This window comes from Jaculus jaculus, chromosome 1, assembly GCF_020740685.1.
Source record: "Jaculus jaculus isolate mJacJac1 chromosome 1, mJacJac1.mat.Y.cur, whole genome shotgun sequence".
Lineage (NCBI taxonomy): Eukaryota > Metazoa > Chordata > Mammalia > Rodentia > Dipodidae > Jaculus > Jaculus jaculus.
In genome coordinates, this window is record NC_059102.1 from 105055378 (window position 1) to 105072859 (window position 17482).

Genomic DNA, 17482 nt, shown 5'->3' on the forward strand with positions numbered 1-17482 from the left:
GAGACTGATTGAGAGAAGGAGGGGATATGATGGTGAGTGGACTTGTGAAGGGAAGAGGGAGAGGGAGAGAATTATCATGGTTTATTGTCTATAATTATGGAAGTTGCCAATAAAAAAGTTTTATGGGGCTGGACAGATGTCTTATCAGTTAAGGCATTTGCCTATAAAGCCAAAGGATCCTTGTTTGACTCTCCAGGACCCACGTAAGCCAGATGCATGGGGTGAGGGACATGCATCTGGAGTTCGTTTGCAGTGGCTGGTGGCCCTGGCATGCCCATTCTCTCTCTCTCTTTCTAAAAAGTTTTAGAGCTGGGCATGGTGACACACACCTTTAATCGCAGAGGTAAGAGGATCTCCGACAATTCAAGGCCACTGTGAGAACGCATAGGGAATTCCAGGTCATCCTGGGTCAGAGTGAGACCCTACCTAAAAAAAAAAAAAGGAAAAAAAAAAAAAAAACAAGTCACAGAACTAAAAGTACACTAATACATTTTTAGGTATATACCTAATGTCCCATATTATATATTTCTATATTGCTTAAATTTTACCAGTGATCAGTTATTACTTTCATAATAAAAATCCTAAAGGAAAGAGTAATATATTTTTTTAAAAAAATAGAGGCTGGAGAGATGGCTTAGCAGTTAAGGCGTTTGCCTGCAAAGCCAAAGGATCCTGGTTTGACTTTCTAGGACCCACGCTAGCCAGATGCACAAGGGGGTGCATGCATCTGGAGTTCATTTGCAGTGGATGGAGGCACTGGAGCACCCACACACTCTCTCTCTCTCTCTCAAATAAATAAATAAACTTGCATTTGTACTGTAAAAAAAAAAAAAATAGAGCCTCCTAATGTACCTGCACCGATGGTGGTCTTCAGTGCCTCTGCTTAGTCCATGCTATAATCCATAGTATATATTACAAGTAGAGGTGTCAGATTAAAGGACAGACAAACCAGACTGAAGACTGGTTTGTAAGCCAGATGCCAATGCTTTGATTTATACTGGAAAATTGAAAGACTTGTTTCTGTGTTCTCAAAGCAGCGTGTGACTTATTTGGCCATAATTGAAATCAGAAGGCTTTTGGCATTGTGTGATGTGGCTATGGTGAAAATCAGGAGGAAATATTTGCCATGAGTAGCCTTCATTTGCTTCAGAGGCAGATCTGTGTTTTCTAACATTTAGATTACAGAGGATGCTGCTGGAGGTAAGGCCATAGAAACATTAAAAGGAAAAACAAAAAGGCAGAAGGAGGTTTTAAGGATAGAACAACCACCTCTAATGTCTGTCCTAATGCAGAGGAATCTGGAAAAGAAGTCTACAAACTAGATTTCTTCAGAAGTCACAGACACCTGAGAACCACTTGAGAGAAGCCTATAGTCTGTTTTAAAGCATTCTTTCATTTTCTGGTTCTTTGTGGAAAATTAAAGGCTGGGGAAGGAGACATTGCTTAGTGGCAAAGCATGGGTTTATTAGTATGTGTGAGGTCCTGAGTTCAATCCCTAGCATCAAAAGAAAAGAAAATTAAAGGCAAAGACAAACTGATAATATTGTTGGAGTTTGCTATTGTATTATTTAAATTACAGCCTAGAGTAATTAACCTACACAGACTTATAAAATTTTTGTGCTGACTTGGACAATGATGAAATGCAGTGTTTGTTTTGTTGCTATAAGAATTAGTCGTCTGTCTCATGTCTGGGGACATTTGTGTATACTGGTAATAGAAGCTTTGTCAAAGTTACACTGCAGAGTAATGGAGAGAGAACTTAGCAAAGAGTAGAGAATGGCATGGGGTATTATTGATTTTTACTGTACTGACAGATTCTTCTCTTCTGAGCAAGATACATTATAAAACTGGTTAATAAAGGATTTATATTCTGAAAATGTAGGTTTATATTGCTGTGACAGAGCTGAAAACCATGCTTGCCAAAATGCCTGCAAGAGAATTCTGATGTCCAAGAAAACAGAAATGGAGATTGTTGATGGTCTCATCGAGGGTTGTAAGACCCAACCCTTACCTCAAGATCCTCTGTGGCAGTGTTTCCTTGAAAGCTCACAATCTGTTCACCCTGGAGTCACTATCCACCCTCCTCCTTCAACTGGCCTTGATGGGGCTAAATTGCATTGTTGTTCTAAAGCGAACACTTCAACATGTAGGTTAGTATCTCATTTTCCTTTATTAAAATGAGTAGAAAACAAGATTTTAGTTGGTGGTATGTAAGCCTAATAAATGTGTAGCATATTCTTGCATTGTCTAGGCTTAGCATTTGGAAGCTACAGATCTGGCCTGGGAATATAGCTCAGTAGTAGAGTGCTTGCCAGGACTAGCACATACAAAGCCCCGGGCTCAATCTCTAGTACCTAAAGAGAAATAGAAGATATAAAGTCGTTCATTCTCGGGCGCTGGAGAGATGGCTTAGTGGTTAAGGTGCTTGCCTGCTAAACCTAAGGACCCAGGTTCTATTCCCCAGGACCCATGTAAGCCAGCTGCATAAGGGGGCGCAAGCATCTGGAGTTCATTTGCAGTGTGGTTGGAGGCCCTGCCGCACCCATTCTCTATCTCTCTCTCTCTTAAATAAATAAAATAAAGTAATTTTTTTAAATCTTTCATTCTCTTATTGAGCAAATATTTACTGAGAGTTGTGTCAAAACAAAGCATTTTTTGCACATTGAGTGCTAAAAGCACCATGTTTGGGGATATGAGAGATTGATAGGACAGTAAATATTTAAAGATAATGCAATATGGATTCCCCTTCCAAGAAGCTCCTTAGATAACCTTGTAATTTAGAATATGTTTTGATCTGACATTTAAAGGACATTCTCTTCTTTAAATCATATGTCTTTGTTGCTGAGGATATAGCTCAGTGTATTGAGGGCTTGCTTTGCAAGCACGCAGCTCTGGGTTCAGTGTCACACAAACTGAGAATGGTGTTGCACACCTGTAATCCTAGCACTTGGGTGGTGGAAGCAGGAGGACCAGAAGTGCAAGGTCAGCCTGGGCTGCATTGTGAGTTTGAGATCAGCCTGGGCTACAGGAGACCCTGTCTCAAAAAATAAAGAAGAAAAGTGCCTTTAATCCCAGCACTTGGGAGGCAGGGGTAGAAGGATCACTGCGAGTTCGAGGCCATCCTGAGACTACATAGTGAATTCCGGGTTAGCTTGGACTACAGTGAGACTCTACCTTGAAAAACTAAAAAAAAAAAAAAAAAAACAGAGAGAGAAACTGACTCACTTCAATCCAAATTTCGGTAGTAGTGTATAGGCATATGTGTTAGTTGGAAGTTTTTATTTTTTCCTCCTGTGACAAAATACCTGCCATAAACAAATGAGGAAAGATTTCTGTTGGCTCATGGTTTTGGAGCTTTCAGTCCCTGGTCTCTTGGCTCTGTTGGTTTTGGCCTTAGGAGAAGCAAAAGTGGAGAGGGGGCGGAAACAATCTAAAGACAAGAATAAATAAAAATAACTAAGATCATGATATAATACGGATAGAAGTTTGCCTTACTTGAAATACATTGGGTGAAAAGAACCCAAATCTTACTAGAGTATCCTGAAATGAAAATGAGATACTAGGAATGAAATACTTCCTTTGGTTTCTAAATTGAATGAAGCTTTTAAAAAAAAATGTGCCTAGTCTCTGAACTTCCTCCAAGAACCCACGTTCTGGGCTGGGGAGATGGCTCTGTGGAAAAGGGCTCTCTGCTCAAGCTGGAGTACCCAAGTTTGATCCCCGTATCCCACGTGAAGAGATAGAGGCTGTAATGGGCTTCTGTAATCCAGCACATTGATGGGAGATGGGGAGACGGAGACAGAATTTCCCAGGCACTCATGGTGGGCACAGCAACAATCCAGAGCAAGAAACTCTGCCTTAAATTAAGTGGACAGGCGAGGGCCATCCTGAAAATTTGTCCTTTGACCTCCACATGTGTGCATCATACACACACTCTAACCAACATTAACCTGGACACGTGTACAATACATACAGACAGACAACACACACAAACCTAGGCACATACATGAACACACGCACACAAATAAGTGACAACTTGTAAAAACTTAAAAAAAACATACTTCGTGCTTCTGCCTACCTACTGTCTCCCTTCAGCAGTGCAAAACAGCACATTATTAGTATGCAATGACTAATTTTAAATTACCTGTCACAATTATTACGTATAATCACTGTACAAAATGATTTCCTTATGACATTTTCATATGTCTGTCATGGACTTGCTCTTATATTCACCCCTCCACTATGCTCTCTTGTTCCCCCTCCTTCCTCTACTCCCAACTCATAAGCATATTTATACGTGTCTATATTTAAATGTACATTCCATATTTAAGAGAAAACCTTTCTTCCTGAGTCTGGCTTATTTCACTTCAATTCAGATGATGTTCTCATCCATTTTTCCTGCAAAGGATATAATTTTGTTCTTTTTTTTATAGTTGAATAAAACTTTATTGTGTATATATGCCACATTTGTATTGTCATATTTTTAACATTAAGCTTTGATCATTAAAATGTTTTAATGTCAAAAAAATGTGCCTAGGATAGTCTTACCAGATTTTACCAAAGATATGAAAAATGTCAAAAGAAAATTAGTTAAGAAAGGTTTAGTGGTAAATAAACATGGCCCTATAATCAAGTAAATTGGGTTGCTTATAGAAGTTAATGGAATATGTTGATGAATGGGTTACTGAATAGTTCTTTGAATGCTCACCGACAAAAAGTGTATGCCTGTGTTAAGTTGCTGGAGCTTCAAATGGCTATGTTGTCCCAGAGGAGCGTCAGTTAGAGCAGTTTCTTCTCTCCCTCACACACATGTATGCCTTGAAATGGGATCTTATAGTTCACTGGATGCCTTCACTTCCATCATACTTGATCTTTATAAACCATATGAGATAATTGCGGCGATTTGTAAAATTTTTGTATTAAACATTAGAAACTAACTCAAAGATGTTAAAAGCTGGAGAAGAAATGCCTCTCTCCTCCTCAAAATGTGTAAGTCCCTTGAGAGCAGGGATATTGTCTTGTTTTAGTTACCTCCACATTTCTAATGTCTTGACAAGCATTCACACAAAATAGACTCTCATAAACGCTAGTAGAGTGAGTCAGCAAAGTTAAAAGTAAAGATACCTACTTCATAGGGATAACTGTCCAAATAAAATGTGAGGAGAAAGCTGGAGAGATGACTCAGCAGTTAAAGACACTTGCTTGCAAGACCTAATGGCCTAGGTTTAATTAATTCCCCAGTCCCCACGTTAAGTAAAGCCAGATGCACAAAGTGGTGTATGTGTCGGAGTTTGTATGCAGTGGTAGGAGGCCCTGGTGTGCCCATTACTTCCTCTCTTTGTCTGCCTCTTTCTGTCTCTCTCTTTCAAATAAATAAATAGAATATTTTTTAAATATATATGAGGACAGAGCTGGGCACAGTGGCATACACCTTTATCCCAGCACTTGGGAGACAGTGATAGGAGGATTGCAATGAGTTTGAGGCCACCCTGAGAGTATATAGTGAATTCCAGGTCAGCCTGAGCTAGAGTGAGACCCTACCACAAAAAAAGCAAACAAAAAAAAGTAAGGACAGTAGAAAATTTGTACTTGTGACTACATTATCTCAGTAACAGTATTTTGAATAGTGAGCATATATTACTTTTTTGTAGGGGACAGGGTTTTGAGGTAGGGTCTCATTCTAGTCCAGGCTGACTTGGAATTTACTGTGTAGTCTCAGGGTGGCCTCAAACTCACGATCTTTCTATCTCTGCCTCCCAAGTGCTGTGATTAAAGGAATGAGCCACCACACCTGGCAGATACATTACTTTTAAATTAAAAATCAAACTACAGCTGGAGAAATGGCTTAGTGGTTAAGATGCTTGCCTGCAAAGCCAAAGGACGCAGGTTCAGTTGCTCAGGACCCATATAAGCTGGGTGCACAAGGTGGCGCATGCATCTGGCGTGGCTGGAGGCCCTGGCATGCCCAAATTCTCTCTCTCTCTCCCTCACTCCCTCCTTCTCTCTCTTAAATAAACTAATTAATTAAACTAATTAACATAATGTGCAAAAACATTTTATAAATTGTGTGCCTGTATTGCTTTATATTTTAGTCTACTCTTACCTTGTCTTCCCTTCACGTTTCCCTTCCCAGTGGCTTCTCTTGCTTCTGCCTTCTCCTTTTCTTCTTAGTGTTGGGGATTGAACCCAGGACCTTGCACATTCTAGGCACATAATCTAACATAGCTGTACCTCCTAACCTTACAATGCTTCTTAAGAAAAGTCTGGGCTGGAGAGATGGCTTAGCGGTTAAGCGCTTGCCTGTGAAGCCTAAGGACCCCAGTTCGAGGCTCGGTTCCCCAGGTCCCACGTTAGCCAGATGCACAAGGGGGCGCATGCATCTGGAGTTCGTTTGCAGAGGCTGGAAGCCCTGGCACGTCCATTCTCTCTCTCTCCCTCTATCTGTCTTTCTCTCTATGTCTGCCGCTCTCAAATAAATAAAGAAAAAATGAACAAAAAAGAAAGAAAGAAAGAAAGAAAGAAAGAAAGAAAGAAAGAAAGAAAGAAAGAAAGAAAAGTCTGAGGGTTGTATTCCAGTTTTGTCTCCTATAAGGGAGGATACCATTGTGGAGGCAAAATGATGTGCTTTCCTTTAGGTAAAGATTTTAAAAAGGAAAGATCAGAAAGATAGAAGAAAAAACAATTGTGCCTAGAACTAAGAATGTACAAAACATCATAATAAAACAAGTTTGGCACTGAGATTTCTAGCATCTGTGACAAAAAAAGATATGGATGATTTTTGTTTGTTTGTTTTTCTAGGTAGGGTCTCACTCTAACCCAGACCTGGAATTCACTCTGTCGTCTCAGGGTGGCCTCAAACTCTCAGTGATCCTCCTACCTCTGCCTCCTGAGTGCTGGGATTATAGACGTGCTCTACTACGCCCAGCATGGATGATTTTTTAAGAGACCATTTTTGGGGGCTGGAGAGATACCTTAGTGGTTAAGGCACTTGCCTGCAAACCCTAATAGCCCGGATTCAATTCTCCAGTACCCATGTAAAGCCAGATGCACAAATGGTGCATGCATCTGGAGTTTATTTGCAGCAGCAAGAAGCCCAGGCATGCACGTCCTCTTCCTCTGTCTCTTTACAATGAAATAAATAAAATACAAGTTTAAAAAGACCGTTTTTCGTGGAGATTTTTTTTTCTGACTTTAAATCTACTAGATATTCATTTATTATTCTTGGAACTTACTTATTTATATTCCAAAGGATATAATCCACAGACTTACAGTTTTATGTAAATCAAATGTTTATTCATTGGGTTCTTTACCATGTTTTTGTATTTATGCTTTTGTTTCAGGGAACTGTGCACAAAACTTTACAGCATGAGCTGGGGCAACACACAGAGTTGGCAAGAGTTTGACCGCTTTTGTGAATACAACCCAGTGGAAGTGTCCATGTTGACCTGTCTAGCAGATGTCCGGGAACCTTGCCAGTTGGGCTGCAGAAACCTTACTTACTGTACTAATTTTAACAACAGGTGGGAACTTTTTGCCTGAGGTGGAAATATTTTATCACTAATTAAGCTTGTTTTTAAGAAATGAGGCAGAGATAGCAGAATCTGCCAGAAACTCAGGGTCAGCTAGCCTGGTGAAAGCAGCTGTGAACAGTGTGAGAATCTGCCTCAAAGGCGGTGCGAGGTGAGGACAGACACCCAGTAGTTGTCTTTTGGCTTCCACACCAGCACTGTGGCATACATACCCCAGCACACACACGTGCACACCAAAAAGAGAGAGATAGAAAGAAAGAAAGAAAGAAGGAAGGAAGGAAGGAAGGAAGGAAGGAAGGAAGGAAGGAAGGAGGGAAGAGGGAAGAGGGAAGAAGGGAGGAAGGAAAGGAGAGAGGGAGGAAAAGGAGAAGAGAAGAGAAGAGAGGAGAGGAAAGGAAATGAGAAAAAGAAACAATACTATGAACTTTAGGCCAATAAATCCTACAGCTTATATAAAATACCTTTAAAAAAAAATGCCGGGTATGCGGACACATGCCTTTAATCCCAGCACTTGGGAGGCAGAGTTAGTTGGATTGCCATGAGTTCAAGGCCACCCTGAGACTACATAGTGAATTCCAGGTCAGCCTTGGCTAGAGTGAGACCCTACCTTTAAAAACAAAAACAAAAAACCCCAAGGGTTTAGGAAAGTAGCTTTAGCCATTAAAGGTGCTTGGTGCTTGCTTGTGAGGCGAGCCAGCCTGGGTCCAGTTCCCAAGCCACCCACATACAGATGTAGTAAGTGGTGTTCATTTGCTGTGTAAAGAAGCCCTGACATGCGTGCATACACACACACACACACACACACACACACACACACAATTTAAACAATTAAAAACATGAAATTAGTTGGGCATGGTAGTGTACACCTTTAATCCTAGTTGTGAGCTTAAGGCCAGCCTGGGACTACAAAGTGAGTGCTAGGTCTGCCTGAGCTAGAGTGAGGCCTACCTCAAAAAGTAAAAAAGAAAGAAAGAAAGATTTCCTGAGCCGGGCGTGGTGGCGCACGCCTTTAATCCCAGCACTCGGGAGGCAGAGATAGGAGGATTGCTGTGAGTTCAAGGCCACCCTGAGACTACAGAGTTAATTCCAGGTCAGCCTGGACCAGAGTGAGACTACCTAGAAAAACCAAAAAAAAAGAAAAGAAAAAAGGAAGATTTCCTGATATGTGAATTGCTTCTCTCCAAAAAGAAAATTGTCTTTTTTTCTTTTTTTTTTTAATTGACAACTTCCATGATTATAAACAATATCCAGTGGTAATTTCCTCTCTCCCCACTTTTCCCTTTGAAACTCCACTCTCCATCATATCCCCTCCCCCTCTCAATCAGTCTCTTTTATTTTGATGTCATCATCTTTTCCTCCTATTATGATGGCCTTGTGTAGGTAGTGTCAGGCACTGTGAGGTCATGGATATCCAGGCCATTTTGTGTCTGGAGGAACACGTTGTAAGGCCCTTCCTTTGGCTCTTACATTCTTTTGCCACCTCTTCCACAGTGGACCATGAGCCTTGGAAGGTGTAATAGATATATTTCAGTGGTGATCACTCCTCTGTCACTTCTTCTCAGCACCATGGTGCCTTCTGAGTCATTCCAAGGTCACTGCCGTCTGAAAAGAGAAGCTTCTCTAACCAAAAGTGAGAGTAGCATTAATATATGGGTATGAACATTAAGAGAAGTACTTACTGGGCAGTTTGGTGGGCATAATATATGCCTTTAGCCTATATATATTTAGCCAGACAGCAGCAGATGTTCCACCCCTAGGGCTCATGACTACTCCTTTTGTAGGTTTTCAGTATTGGGGATGTATTCCCTCCCATGGAGTGGGCCTCCAGTAAAATTAGAGGGTGGTTGGTTTCCCCCATAACAGATGTACCACTATTGCACCCATTGGCTCATTATAGGGCTTGCAGTGTCCACTGTTGGTTATCTTCACTGGTGATTTCTCTCTCTCCCATTGAACTGCATACAGTGTGGCTTTTTCCAGCTTTCTGTCAGCTGGTTTACATGGAGGAGGTTTTTAGCTCAGTTCCAGCAGGATTTCTTAGTGACCTTGCAGCCCAACTACATGGAGTCTTCAGCAATAGGGTCTTACCATCTATTCCTGGTGGGAAATCAAGGGCCTGGGCAGTGGCCTGTAATGTTTTGGGGGCATCAAGGACCTCCCTGGCCAACAACTCACTGGAAGGTTTCCCATCCCTGGCACTAAAAATTTCTAGTAACAATCTATGGCTCCTATGTATTCCATTATTCAAAAAAGTAGGTTTCCATATGACTTATTTATATCTTAGAGTTTGATTAGCCCTCCCTCTACCTTTCCTTTATTCAGTCTCTTCCCCTGACCCCACTTGGGCCTTTTCACCCCCATTAATCTGTTCTTCTACTTACATATATACAGTACCATCCTATTAAGTCCCCCCTCCCTCCCCTTCTATTTTCTTTATATCTCCTTTCTAGCTTACTGGCCTCTGCTACTGAGTTTTCTTCCTACTGACACAGAAATCTAATCATTTATAATTGTCTTTTAATTCCTTCTGGCTTTTATTCTTTCAGGCCAACAGAACTTTTCAGGAGTTGTAATGCTCAGTCAGATCAAGGAGCCATGAATGACATGAAGCTGTGGGAAAAAGGAAGCATAAAGATGCCATTTATCAACATACCTGTTCTTGATATTAAAAAGTGCCAGCCAGAAATGTGGAAAGCAATAGCTTGCTCACTGCAGATCAAACCTTGTCACAGCAAATCTCGGGGCAGTATTATTTGCAAGTAAGTCTTTTTCATCATAATGACTCTGGTTTGTGTTCGGACTCTCCATGACCTGTGCCTTCAGCCTCACTTGAACACTTTCTCCCCTAGCCAGTCCCACGTGTCAAATGCTCTCATGCTTTCCCTCCTCTGGTCCTCCCATCTTGACTTACCCACCGCCTGACCTTGGCTTCTCAAATTCCAGGCATTCCTGGGAAGGCGTCCTGTATTTCCCCAGCTGATGTTAATTTATCCTTACTACAGATTTCCATGCATGTATGTGCTCTTTCTCATGGAACCTACTTCAAGGAATGGTTTCTGTCATGCACAATTCCATTTTTAATCTTTGTGTAACTGTTTTATATTCTGTTCGACTTACAGAACTCGACTTTAGTGCCACGTATGTGTCTTTTATTCTCTTTTTCTCCTCTGCAGCTGTTAGAAAGATTCTGACACAAAATGGTCACCATTAAGTGTTTGATGAGTGAGTTACTAAATCCAATCATTAGGGCCTATTCCTAGTAAACAGTTTTGAATGGTTTGCTTAGGAAATTGAGGATAAAGCAAAGATGTGAACTACTCTGGCAGGTGAAACGAAAGTATTTAACTGCGTAGTAAGCCATCTGTCAGCTATTCAGGCATTTGCTTTTCCAGAAGCTTCTCCAAGACCCAAGTTAATATTTAGCCCCCAAACTCCATGTGCAGCTCTATACTGTTCAGTTCAGATTATCTCAACCTTTTTTTGTTTGTTTCAAGGCACGCTGTCCCAAGCTGACCTGGAACTCACTCTATAGCCCCAAGCTGCCCTCCAGCTCACAGTAATCTTCCTGCCTCAGTCTCTTCCCTGCTGGGATTAAAGGGCATTTTAACCTTGAGTCCAGATCTGTTTGCTTTTCTTGTTTGGGGGTTTTTTGTTTGTTTTGAGGTAGGGTCTCATTCTAGCCCAGAGTGATTTAGAACTCACTTTATAGCCCTAAGCTAGCCTCAAACTCAAAGTGATCCTCCTGCCTCAGCCTCCCAAGTGTTGGGATTAAAGGTATGTACCACCACACTAGGCTCTGTTTGCTTTTTTTTTTTTCTTCTCTTCCTCCACCTTTTGGAAATACTCTGTTGATCGGGCTAGCCTAGAACTCCTGGTGATCCCCCTGTCTCAGCCTCCCAAGTGCTAGGATTACCCGCATAAGCCACCATGTTTGGCTTCATACCTCTTTTCTGGCATGACCCCAGGGTCTCTCAAGTAGGGGGACACCTAGTGACAGCTTTTGGCTGATTAGCATGAGGCAGCAAGTGGGAAGGAAGTACACCTTTAACACAGAAAACACACAGAAGAGAAATCAGATCCTTACTCAAAACTAGTAACAGCTTTCTAGTTATTACAAACCAAACACCTTAATGGGGATAACTAAAATGATATTTAAAATGAGAAAGACAAGAAATGAAGGAAAAAGAAAACAAGCTAACATAAAGGCCCTGGAGGTTTTGCAAATCAGACTAGCCTGATGTAATTACACTGAGGGTAAAAGCAGTAAATATAAACATACAGGTTGAACAATGCCTTCGTCTCAGAGATGCTTTGAATTTACTGCACAACTGCAAGTTACTATGACTCCTCTTTCACCATACTTATGTTTAGGCAACTGTGAAATATTGCGAAGCTACCAAAACTCATTTTCTGGAAAGCTTCAGAAACAGAAGTAATTTTGACCAGACAACATGAAGAGGTTCCTTGAACTGAGAATTTGGGTGCATTTTTATTTATTTATTTTTAATATTTTATTTTATTTATTTAATTTTTTTTAATTTTTATTTTTTTATTTTTTGGTTTTTCAAGGTAGGGTCTCACTCTAGCCCAGGCTGACCTGGAATTCACTATGTAATCTCAGGGTGGCCTCAAACTCACAGCGATCCTCCTACCTCTGCCTCCCAAGTGCTGGGATTAAAGGCGTGCACCACCACGCCCGGCAATATTTTATTTTTATTTATTTATTTGTGAGAGAGAAAGAGGGAGGAGGAGAGAGAGAAAGGGAATGGGCGTGCCAGGGCCTCCAGCCTCTGCAAACAAACTCCACATGCATGTGCTACCTTGTGCATATGGCTTACATGGGTCCTGGGGAAATCAAACCTGGATCCTTTGGCTTTGCAGACAAAATACCTTAACTGCTAGGCCGTATCTCCAGCCGTGCATTTTTATTTTTAAGATCAGATTGTGTGGAGATTCTCAAAAAATGTGGAGACCAGAACAAATTCCCTGAAGACCACACAGCTGAAAGTATTTGTGAGCTGCTGTCACCTACGGACGACCTGGAGAATTGTATACCTTTGGATACATACCTCAGTAAGTGTGATTTGCTTTTAGATTCCCAAGTCTTCTCTCGTGGCCTGTCCTTGTGTTTGTCCTGTAGGAGCATCTGTCTGTTGAGAATGTGTTGCTCGATGACACCATCTTAGGCGCAGGCTCTTATTTGCTTGGCCTTTTTGACCCAGGAAAGCACCGCCACATTTCAATTCATAAGCAGAAGTGGTATTAAGCATCTGGAGGAAGCTTTGAATCAGGACTTCTAAGGGGTGAAGGGAGTGGGCAGCATTCTCAGGTATTTCTGTCTCCTCGTCCATGATGGGACCAGAAAATGGAATTCTCCTAGGGTGCAGTGGGCTTTTGTGGTTGGAGTATCAGGGCATCTGAGATAGGCCAGGCTTGGCTTTACCCAGCCGACAGAAAATAAAGAATCATACTCCCGGTTAACTAGAGTAAAGTGGAACTTAACCTCGTGGCTTTAGCTTCTCTTTGTCAGATTCTTCTGCCAAGAGATATGCACTCAGGTTGGAATCTCATTGAAGGATTCGGGGGCTGTGCTTCTTGGCAGCAATGGGATAGCTGTGGGGAGCCCACACTCAGTCTTCCAGATGAAGTGTTTAGGCTGCCACCAGAGGGCATCATTGCCCAGCTAGCTGGAAAGGGGAACAGAAATGCCTTTTTGTTTCTTTTCCTATACCAGGATTAAGTTGGACTGCAAATAACAGAACAAAAATTAGAGGTACCAGAACACTGGGAAACAAATAATAATCTGGGGCTGTGGTGGTGGTGGATCCAGTATCGGGAATCAGGCTTCTTTTGTCTGTCTTTGCTTTCCTTAGCATCTGGCTTTCATCATCAAGGTTAGTTCATGCGCTTTATCATCACAGCATGGCTTTTGGAGCGCTAGCCACCACATTCTAGTTCCAGATGGTAAAAGGGAAGGAGGAAAACAACTTCTACTTGATCTTGTTAGCCACCCCTAGTTGTAAAGAAAACTTGGGTAGGTTATCTTTTTAGCTGTGGGTCCATGACCGCCCTCAGACTGGAGATCTCTTAGTACATAAGGCTGAATTTAGGTAAAATCAGTCACATTCTCTCAAGATTAACAAATTATGTTCCCTAACGCTTGTAATCAGGATAGGAGAGACAGACACCAAGACCAGAATTTAGACCTGTGTGATTTGGAGCAGATCACTTCTTTGAGACTCATATTCCCCATGTATAGAATGTTTGGGATGGTGAGAAGGACTCCAAGAGCCATTAAGCCCCTCCATCTCTGTTAAGTCTTAAGAGTCTTGAGTTGGGCCTAAAATCAAGGAAGCAAAATAAATGTACTAATAATTCTAGACGCTTACAGCAGTCAAATACATGTGAAGATGGAAAGTATTTCAATAGGAGGAAGATTAAAGAAATGCTTTTGTGTGACTTCCAGTACTTTGGGGTTTTTTTTGTTTGTTTGTTTGTTTGTTTTATTTTTGAGGTAGGGTTTTACTCTAGCCCAGGCTGACCTGGAGCTCATTCTGTAGTCCCAAGGTGGCCTCAAACTCACAGCACTCCTCCTACCTACCTCTGCCTTCTAAGTGCTGGGATTAAAGGCATGCGCCACCACGCTCACCTACTTCATTTAAATATCATGCACACCATAAGTGAGATTCTTCCTGGTCACGATTTTAGAAGTTAAATATGATAATCATGGCATGGAGTTCATATTGACATATTATCATTTATGATTAAAGAGATAACAAAATATCCCTCTTAAACAAAGACATCTTTTTGATCACCCTTCCCTGAATATACCTGACACTTCAAATTCCCTGAAACACTTACTAATAGTTACCTGAGTTTATCTTTCAGTTTTGCACATACATGGCCTATGTATGTATGTATGTATGTATGTATGTATATATGTATATTGTTTTGTCTATTTTTTTTTCAAGGTAGGGTCTCTCTCTAGCCCCGGCTGACCTGAAATTCACTATGTAGTCTCAGGGTGGCCTTGAACTCAGGGTGATTCTCCTACCTCTGCCTCTGAGTGTTGGGATTAAAGGAATGCACCACCACATCCAGCCTTTTTTCTTCATTTTACTTATTTATTTGAGAGAGAGTGAGAAAGAGCTAGAGAGAAAATGGGTATGCCAGGGCCCTCAGCCACTGCAAACTCCAGACGCATGTGCCACCTTGTGCATCTGGCTTAGGTGGATACTGGGGAATCGAACCTGGATCCTTAGGCTTTGCAGGCTAGAGTCTTAACTGCTGAGCCATTTCTCCTGCCTTGTTTTGTCTGTTTTTCTCTACCAGATATAAACTCCATAGTAGAAACTTGTCTGTTTTGTTCATTACTAAATCTATATAGCTAGGCTCTTTTCCAGTATACTGTAGGTATCTAATCAATAAATAAATGATTGTATGTGCTATAATAAATTGGTAAATGATGAGAGTATGTGTTTTAACCATTTTTTAAATTCTTTATTCTTATTTATTTATTTTGGTTTTTTGAGGTAGGGTCTCACTTTAGCTCAGGCTGACCTGAAATTTATTATGTAGTCTCAGGGTGGCCTCGAACTCATGGTTATCCTCTTATCTGCCTCCCAAGTGCTGGGAATAAAGGTATGTGCCACCATGCCCGGCCTTGTTTTTTATTTTTATTATTTTTTTTTAAATTTTTTGTTTATTTTTATTTATTTATTTGAGAGCGACAGACAGAGAAAGAGGCAGAGAGAGAGAATGGATGCACCAAGGCCTCCAGCCACTGCAAACGAACTCCAGATGCATGTCGTCCCCCCCCCCGCCCTTGTACATCTGGCTAACATGGGTCCTGGGGAATTGAGCCTCGAACCTGGGTCCTTAGGCTTCACAGGCAAGTGCTTTACCACTAAGCCATCTCTCCAGCCCTTGTTTTTTATTTTTTATGAGAGAGAGAATTGGCACACTGGGCCTCCAGCCATTGCAATTGAACTTCAGATGCATGTGCCACCTTGTGCACATGTGTGACCTTGCACACTTGCATCACCTTGTGCTTCTGGCTTATGTGGGACCTGGAGAGTCAAACATGGGTCCTTAGGCTCAGCAGGCAAGCACCTTACCCACTACACCATTTCTCCAGCCCATAGCCATTTTTTAAAAATTTACTTATACATGTGGATAGAGGATGCATGCAGGCCTTTTGCTCCTGCAATTGGACTTCAGACACATGTGCCACTTTTTGTGTCTGGCTTTATATGATTCCTAGGAAAGTGAACTCCAGTCTATCAGGCTTTGTTAGCAAGCTCCTTTAACTGCTGAGCCATCTCCTCAGCCCCAGATGTGTTTTAATAGCTTATTAGAATCAGGCCTTACTTTGTGTCCATGAGCTCTCCATTTATTCTAGCCATAAATAATTCAGATAATTTATATGTGTCTGTTATTCTTTTAGTTTGGTTATGCTGGTCTGTTTTGTATTTTTCAGGACCAAGTACTTTAGGTAACATTGCAGAAGAAGTGACTCATCCCTGTAACCCAAATCCGTGCGCAGCCAGTGAGCTCTGTGAGGTGAACCGGAAAGGATGTCCATCTGGAGACCCCTGTCTTCCATACTCTTGTGTTCAAGGTGAGAGGTGGGTGGCTGGGAGATGAGCATGGAGATAGACGTGCTTCTGGCATTTCTCTAGAGGAGTTCATGACAGTGAAGTTACAAAGAACTTTATTGTCTATATTATGTTTTCCTGTAATGTTTAGGAGTTTCCCAGAAAACATTCACTATTTAGGAAAGCAAACAAAGACAAAAACACATGTGATTTTCAGTTGCCATTTAAATTGTGAACTAATGATATCAGTGCAAAGTTTGACTGTCATACTGAGTTCTTAACTACAAAAAAGAAAAGGTTGGACCAACATTCTGCATTTTCTTTTCCATGTTGTAATGTTTGAAAAATGGACTGTATGTTGATGGTGTTTTTCTGCTTTTATTCCCCTGACACATATGGAGAAATGTCATGCTCAGTAGGATATGTAATTATCTCCATAAAGATGAGTGTTGTATGCTGGAGGTATAGCCCAGTAGCAGAGTGCTTGCCTAACATGTGTGAAGCCTTGAATTCAACCCCAGCACTACAAAAAAATAAATAAATAAAAATGCTGGGCATGGTGTCTCACACCTCTGATCTGGCACTTGGGATCAGGAGTTCAAGGCTAGCCTCAGCTACATAACAAGTGCAAGGCCTGCCTGGGATATGTGATACCCTGCCTCAGTGGGAAAAGCCTAATGTGTTGAAATGCATATGTATAACTGTTTTGTTTTGTTATGTTTTGCATTACTGGTCAACTTCCAAGCTTTATACACTCTAGACAAGTGTCCTACCACTGAGTCACATACTCAAGACCTGAAAAATGCTTATTTCATAGAATTTTGATAGTTTTCATCTATCTTTAAGTCCCTGTAGAATATAGTTATAGCCATATTTTGATTTTTTAATATATTTTCCAGTTGAAAATGTTAATCACATGGGATTTTTTTTATAATCATGGAAAATGCTAATAAAAATTTAAAAAATTTAAAAATTTTTAAAAAAGATAAAAGATAAGTAATTCAATTAAAAATAAATAAAAAGGCTGGAAAGATTAAAAAAGAAAATGTTAATCATATGAGTGAGCATTTAAAGTACCTTTAAAGTGAAAAGGAACAAAAGATTAAATAACATGATTTCTTAAAGCATCATCTACAGTATTTGTAGAGTAACAATGTGTCATCTGTAGAATCATAGTAAATCTTGATAACAATGGAAATATTGAGTTGTTTAAAATCTAAAAATGGTATTTTGTGTCCATTAATCTTTTTTTGTTTTGTTTTTTGAGTTTTTGAGGTGGGGTCTCACACTAGCCCAGGCTGACCTGGACTTCACTCTGTAGTCTCAGGTAGCCTCAAACTCAAGGTGATCCTCCTA

The 17482-nt window shown here is 40.9% G+C and overlaps 1 protein-coding gene across 2 annotated transcripts in view; it reads left to right on the forward strand.

Moving 5' to 3' along the window:
• Reck (reversion inducing cysteine rich protein with kazal motifs) overlaps window positions 1-17482 on the forward strand; it is a 90431-nt gene that overhangs the window by 45017 nt on the left and 27932 nt on the right. For both annotated transcript variants that reach the window (XM_045150715.1, XM_045150720.1), the window contains 5 exons: window positions 1883-2150; window positions 7341-7520; window positions 10076-10288; window positions 12466-12602; window positions 16009-16149. In XM_045150715.1, the coding sequence (XP_045006650.1) occupies window positions 1883-2150; window positions 7341-7520; window positions 10076-10288; window positions 12466-12602; window positions 16009-16149 (939 nt within the window). The remainder of the gene's footprint in view (window positions 1-1882; window positions 2151-7340; window positions 7521-10075; window positions 10289-12465; window positions 12603-16008; window positions 16150-17482) is intronic.